This window comes from Oncorhynchus nerka, linkage group LG13, assembly GCF_034236695.1.
Source record: "Oncorhynchus nerka isolate Pitt River linkage group LG13, Oner_Uvic_2.0, whole genome shotgun sequence".
NCBI lineage: Eukaryota > Metazoa > Chordata > Actinopteri > Salmoniformes > Salmonidae > Oncorhynchus > Oncorhynchus nerka.
This window is the reverse complement of record NC_088408.1, coordinates 37,529,513-37,553,278: the sequence shown is the minus strand read 5'-3', so window position 1 is coordinate 37,553,278 and position 23,766 is coordinate 37,529,513. Positions and strand designations below refer to the sequence as shown.

Sequence of the window (23,766 nt, the reverse complement as noted above, 5' to 3'; positions counted from 1 at the left end):
TTATTGTTTCAACTGCGGCTTGCCCCTTTAATCGTTTTCTTGTGCAATACACATCCTGGAGGGTAAAAGAACCACAGTGATTCAGCAACTACCAACAACTGCCAACTCAAACCATCAGTGGTGCAGTGACAAAATTCATTTTTTATTGCTGAAAAACAAACCAGCACATTGATTGACACATTGATTCACCCTTGACAGTCTGAGAACACATTGATTGATGTTCATTGCCTGCAGCTGCCTGTATGTCTGTATGTTTCTCTGTAGTCTGTTGGGTGACTAAAGCCTCTTTCTCTCTCTCTCTCTCTCTCTCTCTCTCTCTCTCTCTTTCCCTCCCTTCTATCCAGAGTCAGACCAGGAGGAAGACGAGGGTACGCAGTGGAGCTGCACTGCCTGCACCTTCCTCAACCACCCCGCCCTCAACCGCTGTGAACAGTGCGAGTTCCCACGGCACTTCTGAGCCACAAAGACGCCGACAATATCCAACACCCTGCTCCACTTTTCTATGAGAGTCAAAGAAACTAGATTTGAAAGGTTTTTCTTTTGCTAGTGGTAAGAAAATGTATGGACAGGGTTTGTAGTTTTTTCCATTTTGGGCCTGTTTCTTCCCCCCCCCTCCTCCGAGGTTTGTAGAATGCTGAAGGCTTGACTGGATAGTGTTTACAGGTTGTGTTACTTTACCTCACCTTGGAGTCTCTGCATGCGTGGGGTCATCCCCCTTCCCTGCTCAACGCTCGACGGGCGACTTTACCCCTGGGGATGCCTCGCTGCTTCCTTATACAGTATTATCGGTGTCCTGCAGTGTGAGGGCACACACACACACGCACGAAAACCAACATGGGTGCCTTTGCTGATTTTTGATGGCCTAATCAGGAATGGGAACTTTGGTCAGCTGTCACCTCACACCTGAAGGGAAAACTAACAGACTACTTGTGGACTATTTGTTTGGTTTCTGTTTCTATAGGATGGCTGGGGGAAACTCAGTGTTATTTCTGCCACCAAAACCTGCCTCTCGTTCTCCCCTGTAGTGTCCCTTTATCAATCTCTTCAATCTACAGTAAAAAGAACGGAAAATAAATTGCATGCTTTATGTGTACAGTACATAGGGGGAGGAAATACCCCTGAGCTTTTTACTGTACATAATTTTTGAATGTGCCTTAAATGCCTTCTTCCTCACACTATGAAACACTTGTATTTCCTGTAAGTATAGCTTTATAGACTTTAATAACTTTGTTTTGTTTCCATTTTCTTTCAAACCAATAAGCACAGTGTCCCTTTTAAGCTCTTTACTTGATTTCTGTGAGAATTTTAAGTATCGTGTTAAAAAAGGGGGGGGGGGGGAGCAGTTGTATGAAAACTCTGCAGTCCTGAAGCTTCGTTCACTCCGTCTGTTGTTCATCGCTTGTGTAAATGCAGATTTCCCTGTGTACGATCTGCAGATGCGGCAAAATCGAGAGATGGACGAGTTTTCTAGGATGCCAGAGCTCTTGGACTGGTGAAAAAAAAGCTCAGAAGCAGAATTACATCTTATCTGACAACTGGAATGTAGGTTTAATATTTGGGGACTTTTACACCTCAGTGTCACGAGACCCATGAATTTTTCAGTTCATCCTAAAACTTGCATCAAAATAGACGCTTTCAAATCGGATGGAAGAAAAGACTTTGGTAATTGTATTAAGGTGTTGTCTATGTACAGCTTGGTGGAAGGCAACTGTTTCCCGAGGGCTTTCAGAAATCAGAGTATTTTGCTATGCAGTATAAATTGGGTTTTCTAGAGTGTTCCAAAGATCAGAATGAATATGTTTTAAAGTATTCCTGTTTCAAATCAGCAGATATTTATATAGGTATGTGCTTTACCATATCTCCTCCTGGCCAGAAGTTTAGAATATATCCTCCAAAAAAAAGACGACAAGGACAGTGCCATCTTTACATTTCTAGTAAAGTGAGACAAAATGGTGACTGTCCTCTTTGTATCTTGTTTTTATTTTTGTTTCATTTGTCCTGTGAAGCTTTTGTTTGATGCGGATGGTTTAAAAGTTTACCATTGTAATGATTTTATCTTAATTGTGGAATAGTTTATGATTCTTTGTGAAGTTTTTTTTACATGTTGCCTTACATTAATGCCTTAGATTGGCATTTGTATTGATTATGTATGCAGTCACAAATCAAGATTCTTTTTTTTTTTACCAAAGCATAGTATATTGTTTAAAAAAAACAATTAGGTAGAAGCTAAATTCTTTGTCTCTCTTAAGCACTTATGTCATGTTTTTTTTTTCTTTTTCTCTAAAACCCCCAAAGAAACCCAGTTTTCAGCTTTATCTGCAAAGCTCGTTGTGAAGAGTCAGTTCATACTTGTTTTATTAATAAAACAAAATAAAATAATTTGGATATCTAAAGTGTTTTTGATTTTAGCTGGGAAGTTATTTGTAAAAGAAAAATGAAAAAAATCTATTCTGGATTTCTTATTGGATACTCTACATGTTGATTCCATTCCATTGGTTGTTGGCTTGTGGTGACGTGATGACAATTGTCTTTGGATCATTTCTCCTCACTCCAATAGATGGCAGTAGAGACCTAAAATAGTTGGTACGGTAAAGTGCAGGGAGCTTGGCAGTGTGTAAATGAGATGGATAATCAGACAATTGCCAATGACTTATGTTTAATATGGATAAGAAAAATGACAAGGACAGCATTATTCTGCATACCATACAGGTCAACATCCATTTTGTCTTATAGCTTCCCTCAGTTTGAGGCTACATGATAAAACAACACATGCTGCTTTGAATATATTTAAGTCAATGCTAGATTCAAAATGAACTAGCATCATTCAGGAGACAGTAGTGCATTGCACTTGACATAACACATTCAGCTCAGATTGCTACATTTCAGGCTTTTCTCTAGTCTGCTGAAGACTACTGTGTTTAATGCTTACAGAGAAATGATCACAGGTCTTGCATGTTAGAAAGGAATGTGGCTGATTCGGAACCTCTGAATCAGAGGCACCAGCTCTGACATATTGAGGGTGTGTGGGTACACACTCATCACATAGTCTACCATGCTGTGGGGGAAGAGGGTGCTGAGCTGGTTCTTCACACTCCTCCTCTGCTCACTCTCTGGAGCTTTACCTCCATTGGACCTGGTCATCCCCACTCTCTCGCCAGAGAGGCCCTGTCCCGGGCTGTGTTCTGGGAGGCTGTGACTCTGCCTTTGTGGGGGAGGACTCTGGAAGTACTGCTGCTCTGTGAAATGGATATGGTTACTGTGAACAGCATAGGAGCACCCTCCTAGCTTTGACTGGAGATGTTGGTGTCTGTACATGCACGGGCTGCACTCAAAGCTTTGTGAGTCGTCACAGCCACACTGTGGCAGTTTTTGCGGGGCATCCCAGGCTGAGGAGGGTCCACCCAGGCTGAGCCTCTGTTGGTTGCTGGCGTGGCTGTGGCTGCTGGAAGGGTAGAAGTCCCCACTGTGCTGGCTGCAGTTGGCCACCCCACTGCTGTAGGTGTAGGACACCACTGGCCCCTTGGTGTTGTTGGTCTGGTCCTGGACATAGAGTCTGGACAGGGAGGCTTCCAGGGAGCTGAAGGCCTCGTCAGTGTCTGGGCTGGGGCAGAGGCGGAGGCTGGACCTGTGGTGTAGAGTTGGGCTGCCTGTTTTTCTCTGGCTGGTGAACTGATCGCTAGGCGAAGCCCTGTGGGAATGGGAATGGGAATGCTCTTCTTTTATAAGGGGAGGCGGTGTGGATAGATATCTGTATAGATGAGTAGTAGTTAGATCCAGCTCATAAGGGGATGTGTAAGGGTGGGCCTCCTGGCTGACTTCCTGGATCAGAGCAGGGCTGGGGCCTGAGGGGAGAAATGACCGCTCCCTGTCTGTTTGAGCAGTAGGTTTGCTCTTGGCTCTCAGCTCATCTGCCACAGACAGCTGTGATTGGTTGGAGCGCTCTGGGTGGTAGAACTTGCACTTCACTCCGTAAGTACACTTCTTTCCTGGAAAGAAACAAATAAGGAATATTTATGGGCTTTCAAAACACGGCTTGCAGATGTACCATGTATCTCTTTAAAGAGACTGTCAACAAGGATGTGTGTCCGTCTGAGTGCACTGTAAAGCCCTCTTCCCCCCCTTCTTCAGTACTACTGTAAACACACTTGGCAAGGCAAACAAAAATAAAGTCTGGTCACCAGCCTGTTTTTGATCCCCTAGGTACACGGTGGAGTGCTATGAGGGAGCTTTGTACTCCCCTGACAGGAGTAATAATAATAATAATCCCAGGCCTGCCGTTTAATCTGAAGCTCTACTATCCTGGGTGTCGATAAAAAGGCCTTTTGTTTGTGAGTGGTACTGTGCCTTGGAGGGGAGCTGCTCTCTTATGGCCAACAGGCAACCAAATAAAATCACAAGACCCAACTGCTAATCACAAACTGGAAATCAAATCCTGCTCAGCTGGCTCATATTGGAGTTAGTTGAAACCCCCCAGATAAATGAGAAAGGAAACTGAAAATAAAAGTTTGTATTGTAAAAAATATCTACCAACCATACGGGCAATGCTGCTGCTTGTTTTCTGGGGTCCACTGCTTTTTCATCAGAAAGTTGTCAATCGTTGGGCCATTCCTTCCCAGAGGATCATCTGGAGGCATGAACCTCGAATATAAAGTCATAGAAAGACGAAAGTCATGCCTTTGTTACAGATCTATCATATGTTTACAAGCTGGAGTGATTCTGTAGGTGGTGGAACCATCTCTCTTGTACTGTATCCCCTGTCCCCAACCCCAATTTAAAATGGTTTATATCCTCCTTATAGGCCCTGCATCAGGTACCCTCATAGATGTTAAGGGCTTGTAAGTAAGCATTTCACAGCAAGGTCTACGCCTGTTCTATTCGGCGCCTGTGACAAATGAGATTTGATTTGACCTTTGCTGGGCGATTCAGTGTTGAGACTTACTTGTCATTGGCGAAGCTGTACATCAACAGCCTTTCCTCTATGAACGTCTTCCACTCTGGCCTCTCTATCTGCAGGTCTCTGTAGTTGTCATTGGATACAACGATGCCGTCGGACTCGTAGGCCAGCTTGACGATGTAGCGGTCGTCGTAACACACCACTCTCTTCCCGTTGACGCAGCGTGACGGGGTGTACACCAGGATCGCCCTCTTCTCCAGCTCATGGAGGATGTGCTGATCTGCTGGGCCACGTGACAAGAGGTTAGGGTTTCACGGAGTTGATGGGTCATATGTCAGCCATTAACAAGACATGGTCTTTGTCCCAAATGGCACATTTTCCCCTATATAGTGCACTACTTTTGACCTGAGCCTTTTGACCAAAGCCCTATGGGCCCTGGTCAAAGGTAGTGCACTACATAGGGAAAATGGTGCCATTTGGTCCAAAGACATGGTGTGAACAACAATTCTCAGTTATAAAAGACCATAAAGAAGATTGAAACCTGGACCATTAATGTCCCTTACGAAACAAAGATTGCAGTCAGAGTGCAGTATAACAGCAATATGCTGCAATACTGCGTGCGTACTGCAGTCATTTTGCAGTGTAACTGCAGCTTCAGTACAGTATAACTGCAGTTCAACTGCAGTTATTCTGCAAAGTACCACAGCACTTGTACTGCAGTTTCAAAACGAATCTGTTTTGTAAGGGACTGTAGAGCTCTGTGTGTTGGTGACCGTTAGCACCACAGTGCCATCTAGCCCTGGTCAGACAGTATAACAGGTGTGTGTCCTACCTGTCATGGGGGCCTCGGGACTGGGCTGCTCCTTCCTCCACAGGGGCACGAACACAGTGATGTCACGAAGACCCCTCTCCAGAAACCACCTGACTGCCAGCAGCAGCCCCCGGCATGAAAACACTTGCTTGTTGCCATGGCTACAAAGACAGAGTATGAAAATTAGCTTCCTTTTTTCACTTCTAAACAGCTGTCACGTCTCTCTTCCCTTCTCAGAAATCCTGTCAGCCGTGTGACCCAACTCCTCCAATTCATGTGAACTCTTTTGCAGAACCACAGCAAAGACACTGTTGTGTGTCCTTCAATCCCAGAAACCAGCCTTAAGGGAAAACTATCTCCCCAAATGACTATAAACTGGAATAACAGGAAGTCTCAGAATCTCTGTATGCCTCTTCAACAACACTACTCTTCTGTTCTTGGAAAAGCTTGGATAAGGTATAATGTTACACTTATTTAACCTTGCATGACATATGTGAGCTGCAGCATCCTGTATGGTAGTGGCGTGATGTCTCCAGCGGAACTTTAGACAGGTCTAAGACTTGCTGCGCGGAGACCTGAAAGGGCCTGACTGACAGGAGCTCACTGAGAGAGGATGATTTGCCTACGGGCATCAGTAAATAGAGCAATCAACCATCAGGAAGTGGTAGGCAGCTTTGCACCAAACATAAGACCTCATTGCCTATTTTTAAAACACTCTGGGGCACCCGAACCCAACAACAACACTAGAACAACAATGATGTTATAGAAAATACACAATGATGAGTAGAAAGATGTCCTTTGCTTAGAAAGTTGAGACAGTGTTTTGGGTAGAATTTTTTTTTCTCTCCAGTCAGACAGAGTCCTTACGGGACAAGCAAACTCAGGACTTGAGTAATCAAAGGTGGCTTTGTAAGCAAACTGCACAGTCACTGAGATATCTGCCAACGGGGTGAGTATGAGAGGAGTGACTGTGCCTTAGAAGTAGAAACCTTCAAAAGTTCAGCGACCGTCCCCCACAAAAAGCAGATCTAATTCAAGACGAGTGATCTGTGTCAGAAAGAAAATCTCCGATTTATGAGAAGTGAACATTGTTGTTTTGTTCCTCTCAGTTTCTGCTATAGTTTCATCCCCTCCCTCCCATCACCTGTTGATTATCGCAGAGTATTTTTAACTATTTTTTTCTCTCACTATTGTTATAGCATATCTGATGCTATTGATCGATAGCCAATTGCCATTGCATCTGAATACGAGTTATTTATGTTGAAGGCAAAGGTCATCCTCTCATACACCTGTGGTCACCTGCTAGCCACCGCAGATTCTTCTGAAATTCACTTCAAAGCATCGCCCACTCTCACTTCCCTCTCTATTAATGAGGAAGCGTGAGATGAGTTGGTCTGTGAAGTGAAACTGGAGTGGATATAGCATTCAGTTACTGGCACGCAATGGTAACACCGTTATTTATACCTCAGTGGGTAACATCTGCCCAGAATAGGACAAGTCAGGTAGCCGCATAGAGTAAAAATGAAAGGAACATTGATGTACTACTTCACATGCTCTCTATGGGGGCAATGTACCGTGACAATACAGGTACTGTCCGTGACCAGATAAATCCCTATGTGCTGTTGTGTTTTTTTCTCATTAGTACTTACATTACCATCATTTGTGCCAGCATTTCATCCAGTACTCTGTCTTTATCCATCTAATGCTACAATCCCTATAGTCCTAAATGGAGGATCAGTAAACTCACCTCATGGCCACATTGCTCCCATCAATGACCACTGGTCTGAATCCCCCAGTGGGATCCCTGTCTGTAGCTGAGCTGGGCCGCAGGGGCTGGCTGGGCTGGGGAGAGCTGCAGCCTCGGGGGATCAGCTGTGGGCTGGAGTAGGCTGAGCGGCTGGCTGGTATGGATGGGGTGGTGGTAGTGGGGGTCTGGCAGGTCTTGATCAGCTCCTCCAGTATGTCGTTTGTCTGGGCGTCATGGCGCAGGCTCTCCAACACGCGCACAATGTCACTGTGGGAGTAGCCCAGCTTGAGGAAGCGCTCCACTTTTCCATGCTGCTGGTCCATGCTGCTGGTCCTCAGCTCAGTTAGGCTTCCTCCCTCAGTTCTGTCAGTGTCTCTAAGTAGTCTAGGTGTCCTCCTTCCAGGCTCCTGGCAGGGCTCTGTCTGTCGGGGAATCCTCCTCGCCTCCCTTTTCTATCATTTCATCATGGTTTCCACAGCAACAGTGTCAGTTTTGGAAGATTTGACAGGTGCAGAAGAGGCATTCTCTGGTTCTGTAAACACAGGAAGTATCATGGTGGAGTCACAGGGACTTTTAGACGCTTTGAATGTGGTTAGACTGGCAGCGATAGAATTGGCTGCTTGCGCTGCCACAGCCTCATGATCACGCACGCACGTCATAACAGGTCGAGAAAGCCCCTGTAGTCTCAGGCCAACTTAAATAAAGCCCTGCTCTAATGCTTTCATTTGGTGTCTGATACCAGTGTCCGTTGTCATAACAAATATACACCACTGGAATCGTTGAGGATGTTGGTCTCAAAACAGAAATGTTTTATGATATTTGTTTTGCAAAAACTTGAACACCAACCCAGTCAGACATCTTCTAAAGATAATCTGGAAAACCCCAATAATTATTTTACAAAGTGACTGCACTAATGACTGGGAGGGTGAAAGTGACATGCATTCCATACAGGTTCAGCCCACCCTTTACCTTCTATTCTGGTTCCGGAATGTGCTTAACTCTAAGAATAGCAAGAAGTTGTCAACAATACTAAGATAACGTGCATTTTACACAGATCGTAGACAGTGAACAGTGAACAAGCCCTCAGTGAAACCCCTTATCTCTATTTTAGAACGTGAAGTTACACTTGTATGCACACATACAATTGTTAGGCCTTTATGTGAAATGCCATTCACCCCCATCATTTGTTCCTTCATAGCACCCTTTCTTCCTGATTTGCATTCGACTTTGAAAGGCAGTGGTGTCATCGGTTTGATAAGAGACTTGGATAAAGAGGAAGTAAATGTCAGGCTAAGACGAACATCGCCATGTTTTAGTATAAACTCGAACGAAGAAGCATACCATGCCAGTTAGTCATCTACATGCAGAACAAGTTGAAGATCAATTTACATTAAGGTACCCTACACCCCCATGTTCATTTGCATGTGAGAACAGTGTTTATGATCTTATACCTCTTCACAGCTTGAACAATCTACATCTAACCACATCCCCTCACACCACTTCATCTCAAACCAGAGATTAATCATTCTGCACCAGACTAGACACATGCCGACTTTATTTTTAAAATTTTATTTCAACTTTATTTAGCCAGGTAGGCCAGTTGAGAACAAGCTCTCGTTTACAACTGCGACCTGTCCAAGATAAAGCAAAGCAGTGCGACAAAAACAACAGCACAGAGTTACACATAAACAAAAGTGCAGTAAATAACACAAAATAAAAGAAGAATTGGGGGAAAAAATGAAAAATCTATGTACAATGTGTGAAAATGTAGAGGAGTAGGGAGGTAGGCAATAAATAGGCCTTAGAGGCAAAAATAATAACAATTTTGCATTAATACTAGAGTGATAGATGTGTAGATGATGATGTGCAAGTAGAGATACTGGGGTGCAAAAGAGCAAGAGGGTAAGTAATACTATCGGGATGAGGTAGTTGGGTGTGCTATTTACAGATGGGATGTGTACAGGTACAGTGATCGCTAACCTGCTCAGACAGCTGATGCTTAAAGTTAGAGAGGGAGATAGATATAGATATAAGACTCCAGCTTCTGATATTTTTGCAATTCGTTCCTGGAAGGAAAGGCGGCCAAATGAGGTTTTGGCTTCGGGGATGGCCAGGGAAATATACCTGCTGGAGCGTGTGCTACGGGTGGGTGTTGCTATGGTGACCAGTGAGCTGAGATAAGGCGGGGCTTTACCTAGCAAAGACTTATAGATGACCTGGAGCCAGTGGATTTGACGACGAATATGGAGCTAGGGCCAGCCAACGCGAGCATATAGGTCGCAGTGGTGAGTAGTATATGGGGGTCAAAAGTTTTAGAACAAGGATCAAGGATTTTTCTTTATTTTTACAATTTTCTACATTGTAAAATAATAGTGAAGACATCAAAACTATGAAATAACACATATGGAATCATGTAGTAACCAAAAAAGTGTTAAACAAATCAAAATATATTTTAGATTTGAGATTCTTCAAATAGCCACCCTTTGTCTTGATGAAAGCTTTGCACACTCTTGGCATTCTCTCAACCAGCTTCAACTGGAATTCTTGAAGGAGTTCCCACATATGTTGAGCACTTGGCTACTTTTCCTTCACTCTGCGGTCCATTTCAATTAACAGGTGTGCCTTCTTAAAAGTTAATTTGTGGAATTTCTTTCCTTCTTAATGTGTTTGAGCCAATCAGTTGTGTTGTGACACGGTGTGGGGGTATACAGAAGATAGCCCTATTTGGTAAAACACCAAGCCCATATTGCATGGTCACTTTAACTCTACCTACATGTACATATTACCTCAATTACTGCGACTAACCGGTGCCCGCACCCACATTGACTGTGTACCTGTACCCCCTGTATATAGCCTCGCTATTGTTATTTTTTTTAAATGTTTTACTTAACTATTTTTTACTTAACACTTCTTTTTCTTAAAACTGCATTGTTGGTTAAGGGCTTGTAAGTAAGCATTTCACTGTAAGTTTGTATTCGGCGCATGTGACAAATAAATAACATTTGATTTGATTATAGCGAGAACAGCTCAAATAAGCAAAGAGAAACGACAGTCCATCATTACTTTAAGACATGAAGGTCAGTCAATACGGAAAATTTCAAGAACTTTGAAAGTTTCTTCAAGTGCAGTCACACAAACCATCAAACGCTATGATGAAACTGGCTCTCATGAGGACCATCACAGGAAAGGAAGACCCAGAGTTACCTCTAGTGCAGAGGATCATTAGAGTTCCCAGCCTCAGAAATTGCAGCCCAAATAAATGCTTCAGAGTTCAAGTAACAGATACATATCAGCATCAATTGTTCAGAGGAGACTGTGAATCAGGCCTTCATGGTCGAATTGCTGCAAAGAAACCACTACTTAAAGACACCAATAAGAAGAAGAGACTTGCTTAAGCCAAGAGACATGAGCAATGGACATTAGACCCGGTGGAGATTTGTCCTTTGGTCTGGAGTCCAAATGTGAGATTTTTTGGTTCCAACTGCTGTGTCTTTGTGAGACACCCAGTGTGGGTGAACGGAAGATCTCTGCATGTGTATTTCCCACCGTAAAGCATGGAGGAGGAGGTGTCGTGGTGTGGGGTGCTTTGCTGGTGACAGAGACTGTGATTTATTTAGAATTCAAGGCACACTTAACCAGCATGGCTACCACAGCATTCTGCAGCGATACACCATCCCATCTGGTTTGGGCTTAGTGGGACTATCATTTGTTTTTCAACAGGACAATGACCCAACACACCTCCAGGCTGTTTAAGGGATATTTGACATAGAAGGAGAGTGATGGAGTGCTGCATCAGATGACCTAGCCCCCACAATCCCCCAACCTCAACCAAATGGAGATGGTTTGGGATGAGTCGGACCGCAGAGTGAAGGGAAAGCAGCCAACAAGTGCTCAGCATAAGTTGGAGCTCCTTCAAGAACATTGATGTACTACTGGTTTTTACCTAGGACAGAAGAATTTATAACAGACTATTTCCGACGTAACATAGGTACAGCAGATCCCCTTAACCTGTTGCTTCTACCCTCTACTTTTTTGAACATTCTGTTAAAAATCGCGCAACATTTCAGCGCCCTGCTACTCATGCCAGGAATATAGTATATGCATTTGCTTAGTCTGTGTGGATAGAAAACACTCAGACGTTTAAAAAACTGGTTAAATCACTGCTGTGGCTTTACCAGAACGGCATTTACATCGAAAAGCACAGGAAAAACTGATCACTGAAAATGGGAAAATATATCCATGCGCTACTTGAACCCATTGATAAACGTGAACCACAATTAATTGACTGAGGTTGCAGTACCTACAGCTTCCACACGGTGTCTAGAGTCTTGTCATTTCCCTTCGAGTTTTTTCTTGGTCAAACACATACAGGACACCGTATCTCCTCCGGTCTGGGACCGGATATTTTCGTTGAGTTTCTAGCCGGACATTTTTCCAGACGGACAGCTAATGATCTTTACATCGCCTCCTGATGAATTTTATCGCTTATTAACGTTTACTAATACCTAAAGTTGCATTACAAACGTATTTCGAAGTGTTTTGTGAAAGTTTATCGTCGACTTTTTGAATTTAAAAAAATGACGTTACGTTTTGAAACGATGTTTTTTTCGTTTATCACACAGTCTACATATAACGATATCTAGGCTTTATATGGACCGATTTAATCGAAATAAAGACCCAAATAGTGTTTATGGGACATCTAGGAGTGCCAACAAAGAAGATGGTGAAAGGTAATGAATGTTTTCTATTTTATTGTGCGGTTTGTGTAACGCCGAAATGCTAATTATTTTGTTTACGTCCCCTGTGGGTCTTTTGGGGTGTTGCATGCTATCAGATAATAGCTTCTCATGCTTTCGCCGAAAAGCATTTTAAAAATCTGACTTGTTGCCTGGATTCACAACGAGTGTAGCTTTAATTCGATACCCTGCATGTGTATTTTAATGAACGTTTGAGTTTTAACTAATACTATTAGCATTTAGCGTAGCACATTTGCATTTCCAGAGCTCTAGTTGGGACGCAAGCGTCCCGAGTAGAGGGAAGAGGTTAATGTATGGGACACTTTTAAATGTGCCTTTAGAGGCCATGCAATTCTATGCTCATCTCTAAAACAAAAGCAGTTTAGTTCAAAAGAGTCCATTTCAACAAAAGAAATAGAAGGACTAACAGTACAGATAGATAGAAATACAACTGTACCATAGAGACACAGAATAAGTTAGAAGAAAAACAAAAAGAAATGTAGGAACTTATTCAAGAAAGATCAAATGTAAAATGAACTCAGCAAAAAAAGAAATGTCCTTTTTTAGGACCCTGTTTTTCAAAGATAATTTGTAAAAATCCAAATAACTTCACAGATCTTCACTGTAAAGGGTTTACACACTGTTTCCCATGCTTGTTCAATGAGTCATAAACAATTAATAAACATGCACTTGTGGAACAGTCATTAAGACACTAACAGCTAACAGACGGTAATTAAGATCAGAGTTGTGAAAACTTAGGACACTAAAGAGGCCTTTCTACTGACTCTGAAAAAAAACAAAAGAAAGATGCCCAGGGTCCATGCTCATCTGCGTGAACGTGCCTTAGGCATGCTGCAAGGAGGAATGAGGACTGCAGATGTGGCCAGGGCAATAAATTGCAATGTCCATACTGTAAGAGGCCTAAGACAGTGCTACAGGGAGACAGGACGGACAGCTGATCGTCCTCAGGTATAGGATGGCAACAACAACTGCCCGAGTTACACAAGGAATGCACAATCCCTCCATCAGTACTCAGACTGTCCGCAATAGGCTGAGAGAGGCTGGACTGAGGGCTTGTAGGCCTGTTGTAAGGCAGGTCCTCACCAGACATTACCAGCAACAACGTCGCCTATGGGCACCATGGCTGGACCAGACAGGACTGGCAAAAAGTGCTCTTCACTGACGAGTCGTTGTTTTGTATCACCAGGGGTGATGGTCAGATTTACATTTATCATCGAAGGAACGATCTTTACACCGAAGCCTGCACTGTGGAGCGTGATCGATTTGGAGGTTGTTGGTCCGTTTTGGTCTGGGGCGGTGTGTCACAGCATCATTGGACTGAGCTTGTCGTCATTGCAGGGAATCTCAATGCTGTGCGTTACAAGGAAGACATCCTCGTCCCTCATGTGGTACCCTTCCTGCAGGCTCATCCTGACATGACCCTCCAGTATGACAATGCCACCAGCCATACTGCTCGTTCTGTGCGTGATTTCCTGTAAGACAGGAATGTCAGTGAGTGTTCTGCCATGGCCAGCGAAGAGCCCGGATCTCAATCTCATTGAGCACGTCTAGGACCTGTTGGATCGGAGGGTGAGGGCTAGGGCCATTCCCCCATCCCCAGGAACTTGCATGTGCTTTGGTGCAAGAGTGGGGTAACATCTCACAGCGAGAACTGGCAAATCTGGTGCACCAGATACTAACTGTTACTTTTGATTTTGACCCCCCCTTTGTTCAGGGACACATTATTCCATTTCTGTTAATCACATGTCTGTGGAACTTGTTCAGTTTATGTCTCAGTTGTTGAATCTTATGTTCATAGAAATATTGACACGTTAAGTTTGCTGAAAATAAACACAGTTGACAGTGAGAGGACGTTTCTATTTTTGCTGAGTTTATTACAAAAAATAAAGTGAACTGGATGGAATATGGAGAAAAATGCCCCATACTCTTTTTTTAATCTTCAACATAGAAATGCTTCCAAAAATGATTTACTGAAACTAATGACAGAGTCACCCATGATTCATTAAATAATATTTTGAAAGAGGAAGCAAAGTACTTTAAGCATATGTTTTCATTTCAGTCTCCTCCATCTCTACTAACCAAAGTTCATTCTATGGATTTTCTTTCTATTAATAATGTAAAATTAACAGCTGTAGACTCATGTGAAGGCCACATTACGGAGGAGGAACTTCTTGATGCTATTAAAGCCTTTAAGTCCGGGAAAACTCCAGGGCTGGATGACATACCAGTTGAGGTATACCAAACCTTTGTTGATGTACTCAGAGGACCAATATTAATATGTTTTAAACATTCCTATAAAAATGGTAGGTTATCAGATACTCAACAAGATGGTCTGATTTCATTATTCCTGAAACAGGAACCAGGTGGTAAATATAATAATCCAGTCCGTTTCAAAAAATTGGAGGTCCCTTACACTTCAGTGTTTCTCGCAAAATGCATAGCGCAAAGAATTAAAAAGGTATTGTCGGATATTATTCCTCCTAATCAGACCGTTTTTTTGCTTAAAGGCACCTAAAGGACTCTCAGACTATGAGGAACAAGAGTCTCTGGTTGGATGAAACCAAGATTGAACACTTTGGCCTGAATGCCAAGTGTCACGTCTGGAGGAAACCTGGCACCATCCCTACGGTGAAGCATGATGATGGCAGCACCATGCTGTGTAGATGTTTTTTGAGCGGCAGGGACTGTGAGACGAGTCAGAATCGAGGGAAAGATTAAGTGGAGCAAAGTATAGAGAGATCTTTGAAGAAAACCTGCTCCAGAGCACTCAGGATCTCAGACTGGGGTGAAGGTTCACCTTCCAACAGGACAACAACCCTAAGCACACAGCCAAGACAACACAGGAGTGGCGTGTGTAGTGAGTAAAGGTTCTGAATACTTATGTAAATGTGATATTTCTGTTTTGCAAAAAATTCTAAAAACATGCTTTTGCTTTGTCATTATGGGGTATTGTGTGTAGATTGACAAGGGGGGGAAACAATTTAATACATTTTTGAATAAGGCTGTAACTCAATATGTGGAAAAAGTCAAGGGGTCTGAATCCTTTCAAAATGTGATGTATATCTAGGTTATATTTTACTAGGATATGACGTTTCTATTTTTAAGGACTTCAAATGTATCAATGGATGTTTTAGGTAGGCGATACATAGGCTACTGTAAAATGTAGAGTTTTCTTGGTATAGAAACACCATAGTATAAATGAATTGAATTAAGCTAAAATATCAGAAATAAATCATAAACAATAAAGGCCAGTATCAGCTTATTTTCATAAATATAAGGGAATAAATCATCTCGAACTGCAGTGGACAAATTATTTGCGCACAGAAGCAAGCACCAAAAAGCTTAAAATATGCATTAAGTGTGGGAAACGCGCCCTACAAATAAAATATTATTATTATGAATATAAAGACAGGAAAATACACACTTAAAAGCTTCGTTACATAAAGAGATATTAGTGAAATTCGGGAATATAACCATAATACAAACAAGAGAAAGGAGAATGGAATATATTTGAAAAGTTTACGTTTAGATTTGATTGGAGAAAGAAAATAAGTGGGCCCTCAGGTCATGACTCAATACTGCCATCTGCAGGAAGATAACAAGATTCCAACATTCCATAGTACTCCATTACACTTAACTAGGAACCTGCACAGAGTCCAGTAGGACAGTGTCACAAGGCTACATAGTCACAGGCCCACACTTCACCACTGTTTAAGGGAATACACAGCTGTCCTTGATTGTGAGCTAGAATTAAATGTTGAATGAAATATGTGCGACACAAGAGGTAAACAACGGTTTTCATCAATAGAATGAATGTAAGGAGCTAAGGTGATATCATAAGGACATAGCCACAGGAAGTAGTTTGGGGGGGGATGTGCAGCGTTTGTACGCTAATACAGGACTAGTTAAGGCCCAGTGCACTACATTTGTGAAACATTTTTATTTGAGTGTTCACCAGCATTTGTAATTTGAGTCTGACAATTATCTGTACAAAACAGTTGATCTGATAATACTTGTGGAAAATAAAAATATTTGCTTGATATCCACTACCGTTCAAAAGTTTGGGGTCACTTAGAAATGTCCTTGTTTTTGAAAGAAAGGCATTTTTTTGTCCATTATTTGTCCATTGTTAATGTTGTAAATGACTATTGTAGCTGGAAACGGCTGATTTTTTATGGAATCTCTACATAGGTGTACAGAGGCCCATTATCAGCAACCATCACTCCTGTGTTCCAATGTCACGTTGTGTTAGCTAATCCAAGTTTATCATTTTAAAAGGCTAATTGAACATTAGAAAACCCTTTTGCAATTATGTTAGCACAGCTGAAAACTGTTGTCCTGATTAAAGAAACAATAAAAATGGCCTTATTTAGACTAGTTGAGTATCTAGAGCATCAGCATTTGTGGGTTCGATTACAGACTCAAAATGGCCAGAAACAAAGAACTTTATTCTGAAACATGTCAGCCTATTCTTGTTCTGAGAAATGAAGGCTATTCAATGCGAGAAATTGCCAAGAAACTGAAGATCTCGTACAACACTATGTACGATTCCCTTCATAGAACAGCGCAAAACTGGATCTAACTAGAATAGAAAGAGGAGTGGGAGGCCCCAGTGCACAACTGAGCAAGAGGACAAGTACATTAGAGTGTCAAGTTTGAGAAACAGATGCCTCACAAGTCCTCAACTCGCAGCTTCATTAAAAAGTACCCGCAAAATACCAGTCTCAATGTCAACAGTGAAGAGGCGACTCCGGGATCCTGGCCTTCTAGGCAGAGTTGCAAAGAAAAGCCTCAGATTGGCCAATAAAAAGAAAAGATTAAGACACAGACACTGGACAGAGGAACTCTGTCGAGAAGGCCAGCATCCCGGTGTCGCCCCTTCACTGTTGATGTTGAGACTGGTGTTTTGCGGGTCATTCAGTTGCCTGAGTACTTCAATGGTATAGGCAGTGTAGTCTTGTACAGTAACAGTGCCTCCCTTGTCCTTGCAGATGACTATAGAGGAAGTTATTCCTGAAATAAGGGATAGAAGCCTCTAGCTTGGATATACACTACATGACCAAAAGTATGTGGACACCTGCTCTTCAAACATCTCATTGCAAAATCATAGGCATTAATATGGAGTTGGTCCCCCATTTGCTGCTATAACAGCCTCCACTCTTCTGGGAAGGCTTTCCACAAAGACCATGAAAAACAGCCCCAGACCATTATTCCTCCAAATTTTACAGTTGGCACTATGCATTGGGGCAGGTAGCGTTCTCCTGGTATCCGCCAAACCCAGATTAGTCCGTTGGACTGCCAGATGGTGAAGCGTGATTCATCACTCCAGAGAACACGTTTCCACTGCTCAAGAGTCCAATGGCGGCAATCTTTACACCACTCCAGCCGACGCTTGGCATTGTGTGTGACTGCTCGACCATGGAAACCCATTTCATTAAGCTCCTGACGAACAGTTATTGGGCTGATGTTGCTTTCAAGGTAGTTTGGAACTCGGTAATGAGGGTTGCAACCGTAGACAGATGATGTATACGTGCTACTCGCTTCAATGTTTGGCGGTCCTGTTCTGTGAGCTTGTGTGGCCTACCACTTTGCAGCTGAACTGTTGTTGCTCCTAGACGTTTACACTTCACAATAACAGCACTTACAGTTGACCAGGGCAGCTCTAGCAGGGCAGAAATTTGACAAACTGACTTGTTGGAAAGGTTGGTCCCATGACAGTGCCACATTGAAAGTCACTGAGCTCTTCAGTATGGCCTTTCTAATGCAAACGTTTGTCTATGGAGATTGCAATGCTGTGTGCTCGATTTTATACACCTATCAGCAACAGTTTAGCTGAAACAGCCTAATCCACAAATTTAAAGGGGTGTCCACATACTTTAGTATATATTGTGTATGTGTTTATGCACCAGTCTGTAGTATGTGTCCACCGCTGGGTCAATAGGCCCACCCAGGTGGAATGAATGTAAGATGGATCCATAAACACACTTTTCGTGGGGACAGAGGAGTTGCAATCTCTAAAGAACAGTTTCACATGCAATGTGATTATTAATTAGTTGTTGAAATGTGTTTCAGTTGTGTGTCCTGATATTCAGGCTGATTTGCTCCTATATGTATTATTTTGTATGTACAGTTGAGGTAGGACGTTTACATACACTAAGGTTGGAGTCATTAAAACTCGTTTTTCAACCCCTCCACAAATTTCTTGTTAACAAACTATAGTTTTGGCAAGTCAGTTAGGACATCTACTTTGTGCATGACACACGTAATTTTTCCAACAATTGTTTACAGACAGATTATTTAACTTATAATTCACTGTATCACAATTCCAGTGGGTCAGAAGTTTACATACACTAAGATGACTGTGCCTTTAAACAGCTTGGAAAATTCCAGAAAATGACATCATAGCTTTAGAAGCTTCTGATAGGCTAATTTACATAATTTGAGTCAATTGGAGGTGTACCTGTGGATTTATTTCAAGGCCTACCTTCAAACTCAGTGCCTCTTCGCTTGACATCACGGGAAAATAAAAATAAATCAGCCAAGAAAAATTGTAGACCTCCACAAGTCTGAGTCATTCTTGGGAGCAATTTCCAAATGCCTGAAGGTACCACGTTCATCTGTACAATCAATAGTACGCAAGTATAAACACCATGGGACCATGCAGCCATCATACTGCTCAGGAAGGAGACGTGTTCTGTCTCCTTGAGATGAACGTACTTTGGTGTGAAAAGTGCAGATCCATCCCAGAACAACAGCAAAGGACCTTGTGAAGATGCTGGAGGAAACAAGTACAAAGGTATCTATATCCACAGTAAAACGAGTCCTATATCGACATAACCTGAAAGGCCGCTCAGCAGGGAAGAAGCCACTGCTCCAAAACCGCCATAATCTTTATTTTAAAAAAAAGCCAGACTACGGTTTGCAACTGCACGTGGGGACAAAGATCGTACGTATTGGAGAAATGTCCTCTGTTCTGATGAAACAAAAATAGAACTGTTTGGCCATAATGACCATCGTTATGTTTGGAAGAAAAAGGGGGAGGCTTTGCAAGCCAAAGAACACCATCGCAACTGTGAAGCACGGGGTTGGCAGAATCATGCTGTGGGGGTGCTTTTCTGCAGGAGGGTCTGGTGCTCTTCACAAAATAGATTGCATCATGAGAAAGGAAATTTGAAGCAACATCTCAAGACATCAGTCAGGAAGTTAAAGCTTGGTCGCAAATGGGTCTTCCAAATGGACAAGCATACTTCCAAAGTTGTGGCAAAATGGCTTAAGGACAACAAAGTCAAGATATTGGAGTGGCCATCACAAAGCCCTGACCTCAATCCTATAGAAAATTTGTGGGCAGAACTGAAAAATTGTGTGCGAGCAGGAGGCTACAAACCTGACTCGGTTACATCAGCTCTGTCAGGGGGAATGGGCCAAAATTCACCCAACTTATTGTGGGAAGCTTGTGGAAGGCTACCCCGAAACGTTTGACCCAAGTTAAACAATTTAAAGGCAATGCTGCCAAATACTAATTGAGTATATGTAAACTTCTGACCCACTTGGAATGTGATGAAAGAAATAGAAGCTGAAATAAATCATTCTCTCTACTATTATTCTGACATTTCACATTCTTAAAATAAATTGGTTATCCTAACTGACCTAAAACAGGACATTTCTATCTCAAGGCCATCAGACTGTTAAACAGCCACCACTAACATTGAGTGGCTGCTGCCAACACACTGACTCAACTCCAGCCACTTTAATAATGGGAATTGATGGGAATTGATGGGAAATGATGTAAAATATATCACTAGCCACTTTAAACAATGCTACCTAATATAATGTTTACATACCCTACATTATTCATCTCATATGTATATGTATATACTGTACTCTATATCATCTACTGCATCTTTATGTAATACATGTATCACTAGCCACTTTAACTATGCCACTTTGTTTACATACTCATATGTACAGTGCCTTGCGAAAGTATTCGGCCCCCTTGAACTTTGCGACCTTTTCCCACATTTCAGGCTTCAAACATAAAGATATAAAACTGTATTTTTTTTGTGAAGAATCAACATCAAGTGGGACACAATCATGAAGTGGAACGACATTTATTGGATATTTCAAACTTTTTTAACAAATCAAAAACTGAAAAATTGGGCGTGCAAAATTATTCAGCCCCTTTACTCTCAGTGCAGCAAAGTCTCTCCAGAAGTTCAGTGAGGATCTCTGAATGATCCAATGTTGACCTAAATGACTAATGATGATAAATACAATCCACCTGTGTGTAATCAAGTCTCCGTATAAATGCACCTGCACTGTGATAGTCTCAGAGGTCCGTTAAAAGCGCAGAGAGCATCATGAAGAACAAGGAACACACCAGGCAGGTCCGAGATACTGTTGTGAAGAAGTTTAAAGCCGGATTTGGATACAAAAAGATTTCCCAAGCTTTAAACATCCCAAGGAGCACTGTGCAAGCGATAATATTGAAATGGAAGGAGTATCAGACCACTGCAAATCTACCAAGACCTGGCCGTCCCTCTAAACTTTCAGCTCATATAAGGAGAAGACTGATCAGAGATGCAGCCAAGAGGCCCATGATAACTCTGGATGAACTGCAGAGATCTACAGCTGAGGTGGGAGACTCTGTCCATAGGACAACAATCAGTCGTATATTGCACAAATCTGGCCTATATGGAAGAGTGGCAAGAAGAAAGCAATTTCTTAAAGATATCCATAAAAAGTGTCGTTTAAAGTTTGCCACAAGCCACCTGGGAGACACACCAAACATGTGGAAGAAGGTGCTCTGGTCAGATGAAACCAAAATTGAACTTTTTGGCAACAATACAAAACGTTATGTTTGGCGTAAAAGCAACACAGCTCATCACCCTGAACACACCATCCCCACTGTCAAACATGGTGGTGGCAGCATCATGGTTTGGGCCTGCTTTTCTTCAGCAGGGACAGGGAAGATGGTTAAAATTGATGGGAAGATGGATGGAGCCAAATACAGGACCATTCTGGAAGAAAACCTGATGGAGTCTCCAAAAGACCTGAGACTGGGACGGAGATTTGTCTTCCAACAAGACAATGATCCAAAACATAAAGCTAAATCTACAATGGAATGGTTAAAAAATAAACATATCCAGGTGTTAGAATGGCCAAGTCAAAGTCCAGACCTGAATCCAATCGAGAATCTGTGGAAAGAACTGAAAACTGCTGTTCACAAATGCTCTCCATCCAACCTCACTGAGCTCGAGCTGTTTTGCAAGGAGGAATGGGAAAAAATTTCAGTCTCTCGATGTGCAAAACTGATAGAGACATACCCCAAGCGACTTACAGCTGTAATCGCAGCAAAAGGTGGCGCTACAAAGTATTAACTTAAGGGGGCTGAATAATTTTGCACGCCCAATTTTTCAGTTTTTGATTTGTTAAAAAAGTTTGAAATATCCAATAAATGTCGTTCCACTTCATGATTGTGTCCCACTTGTTGTTGATTCTTCACAAAAAAATACAGTTTTATATCTTTATGTTTGAAGCCTGAAATGTGGCAAAAGGTCGCAAAGTTCAAGGGGGCCGACTACTTTCGCAAGGCACTGTATATGTATATATGTATATGTATATACTGCACTTAATACCATCTACTGTATCTTGCCTATGCCGCTCTGTACCATCACTCACTCATATATCTTTATGTACATATTCTTATTCCCTTACACTTGTGTCTATAAGGTAGTAGTTTTGGAATTGTTAGCTAGATTACTTGTTGGTTATTACTGCATTGTCGGAACTAGAAGCACAAGCATTTCGCTACACTCGCATTAACATCTGCTAACCATGTGTATGTGACAAATAAAATTTGATTTGATTTGGATTTTTTACTAGGATTAAATGTCAGGAATTGTGAAAAACTGAGTTTAAATATATTTGGCTATGGTGTATGTAAACTTACGACTTCAACTGTATTTTGTGGTAAATAGTTCACTAGTTTATTGCACCATTTTCTTTCTCCAATCAAAAAAAAAATGCATATAGATATTATAAGAAATATCAACATTTTTGAGAAGTAGCATCCACACAAGGGAGCAGCTTCTTCTCAATGTATTTTTTAAACTGTAGACTTTTCAAATATTTTCCCTTCTCCTTTCTGTTGTTTATATTATGGCTATATTCCCACGAATATTCCTTTATGTAATTAAGCTTTTACGTGTATATTTTTCTGTCTTGGTAATAAAAGTCATGTTTAATTTGTAGAGCGCATTTGCCACGCTCAATGCACATGTGATGCTCGTTGGTGCTTGCTTCTGTGTGCTTCTGTGTGCTTCTGTGTGCAAATCATTTGACCACTGCAGTTTGAGATTATTTATTTCCTTTTATTTCTGAAAATAATGAGATATTGACCTTTATTATTTAGGATTTATTCCTGTGCCTTACAGTGCCTTCAGAAAGTATTCACACCCCTTGACTTAAATTTTTTTTTGTGTTACAGCCTCAATTAAAAATGGATTAATTTGAGATTTTGTGTCACTGGTTTACACACAATACCCCATAAGGCCAAAGTGGAATTATGTTTTTCAAACATTTGACAAATTAATAAAACATTAAAAGCTGAAATGTCTTGAGTCAATAAGTATTCAACCCCTTTGTTATGGCAAGCCTACATACGGTCAGGAATAAAATTAATTGCATGGACTCATTCTGTGTGCAATAATTTAGCTTAACATGATTTTTGAATGACTACCTCATCTCTGTACCCCACACATACTATTATCTATGAGGTCCCTCAGTCGAGCAGTGAATTCCAAACACAGATTCAACCATAAGGATCAGAGAGGTTTTCCTATTCAGGCAGGAATCTTTGGACTGTGCATTTGCATCTTGTTTCAATTTATCTCTTTATTTAGGTTGATGGCATGACGTTGAAACAATGACTTTGATTCAAACATACCATTTTACTATCAACATTGAAACAAGGTCAAATAACCAATGCCTAAATATTCAACATCATTTCTACGTGGAGTTTTCAACGCAATTTCTACATACACAGTACATAGTTCTGATGATTATGCTGGAATTAGATTGATGCAACAACCTGTTCGTCAGGTTAAGTCAATGTATTGAAGTTGAAGTTTTACCCTAATTTCAATGTTTACAATGCTGTTTGAAATGATATGAAAACAGAACTGGCTGATGACTGTGTGCCCAGTGGGTAGTCTCTTTTAAGCACACACATATACTGTATCAGGAAGACACATAATCCAAATGAACTATCACAGAAACAAAAACTAACAAAAAAATTATATTGGCTCTAAGAAGTTACAAACATTTCCCTACTGTAAACCCTTGCAGCTCAAGATTTGGATATTAGATGCTAATTTTGCTCTCTCTCTCTACTTACTTTTGTGGTGGTTAGAAGAAGCATCAGCCTGCTTGTCTGGTAGCGAGCCTGTTGCTGTGTGAATGAGAGAGCCAACTCGGTCACGTTGAGAGACAGAACCTGTGTGTACTGTTTTTATTCATATGAGGAAGTCTCCTGAGACTTTACTCAGACCATTGCCAG

At 41.7% G+C, this 23,766-nt stretch overlaps 2 protein-coding genes and 1 long non-coding RNA gene across 17 annotated transcripts in view; 2 read left to right on the top strand and 1 right to left on the bottom strand.

The window, feature by feature from the left end:
• tab2 (TGF-beta activated kinase 1 (MAP3K7) binding protein 2) overlaps window positions 1–2,379 on the top strand; it is a 68,986-nt gene extending 66,607 nt beyond the window's left edge. For 12 of the 14 annotated variants that reach the window (XM_029676956.2, XM_029676960.2, XM_029676959.2 and 9 more), the window contains one exon: window positions 345–2,379. In XM_029676956.2, coding sequence (XP_029532816.2) covers window positions 345–457 — 113 coding nt within the window. In that variant the 3' untranslated portion in view covers window positions 458–2,379. The remainder of the gene's footprint in view (window positions 1–344) is intronic. The other 2 variants (XM_029676969.2, XM_029676968.2) reach the window with 2 other exon arrangements.
• Window positions 2,380–2,639: 260 nt separating this feature from the next.
• On the bottom strand, window positions 2,640–23,706 carry LOC115139491 (probable ribonuclease ZC3H12D). Of its 2 annotated transcripts, none has more exons than XM_029676952.2 (6): window positions 23,605–23,706; window positions 7,453–7,984; window positions 5,727–5,866; window positions 4,940–5,177; window positions 4,532–4,638; window positions 2,640–3,986 (listed from the first exon to the last, which is right to left on the bottom strand). In XM_029676952.2, exons 2-6 carry the CDS (start codon window positions 7,773–7,775, stop codon window positions 2,956–2,958), a joined length of 1,839 nt encoding a protein of 612 aa, XP_029532812.1. In that variant the 5' UTR covers window positions 7,776–7,984; window positions 23,605–23,706; the 3' UTR covers window positions 2,640–2,955. The 2 variants fall into 2 exon arrangements, with proteins under 2 accessions (XP_029532812.1, XP_029532813.1); XM_029676953.2 differs by having other exon boundaries at window positions 4,940–5,174.
• LOC135574688 (uncharacterized) lies at window positions 5,936–16,255 on the top strand. Its single transcript, XR_010465565.1, has 2 exons — window positions 5,936–6,161; window positions 14,717–16,255. It is a non-coding gene; the product is annotated as an uncharacterized LOC135574688 (long non-coding RNA).
• Window positions 23,707–23,766: the final 60 nt, after the last annotated feature.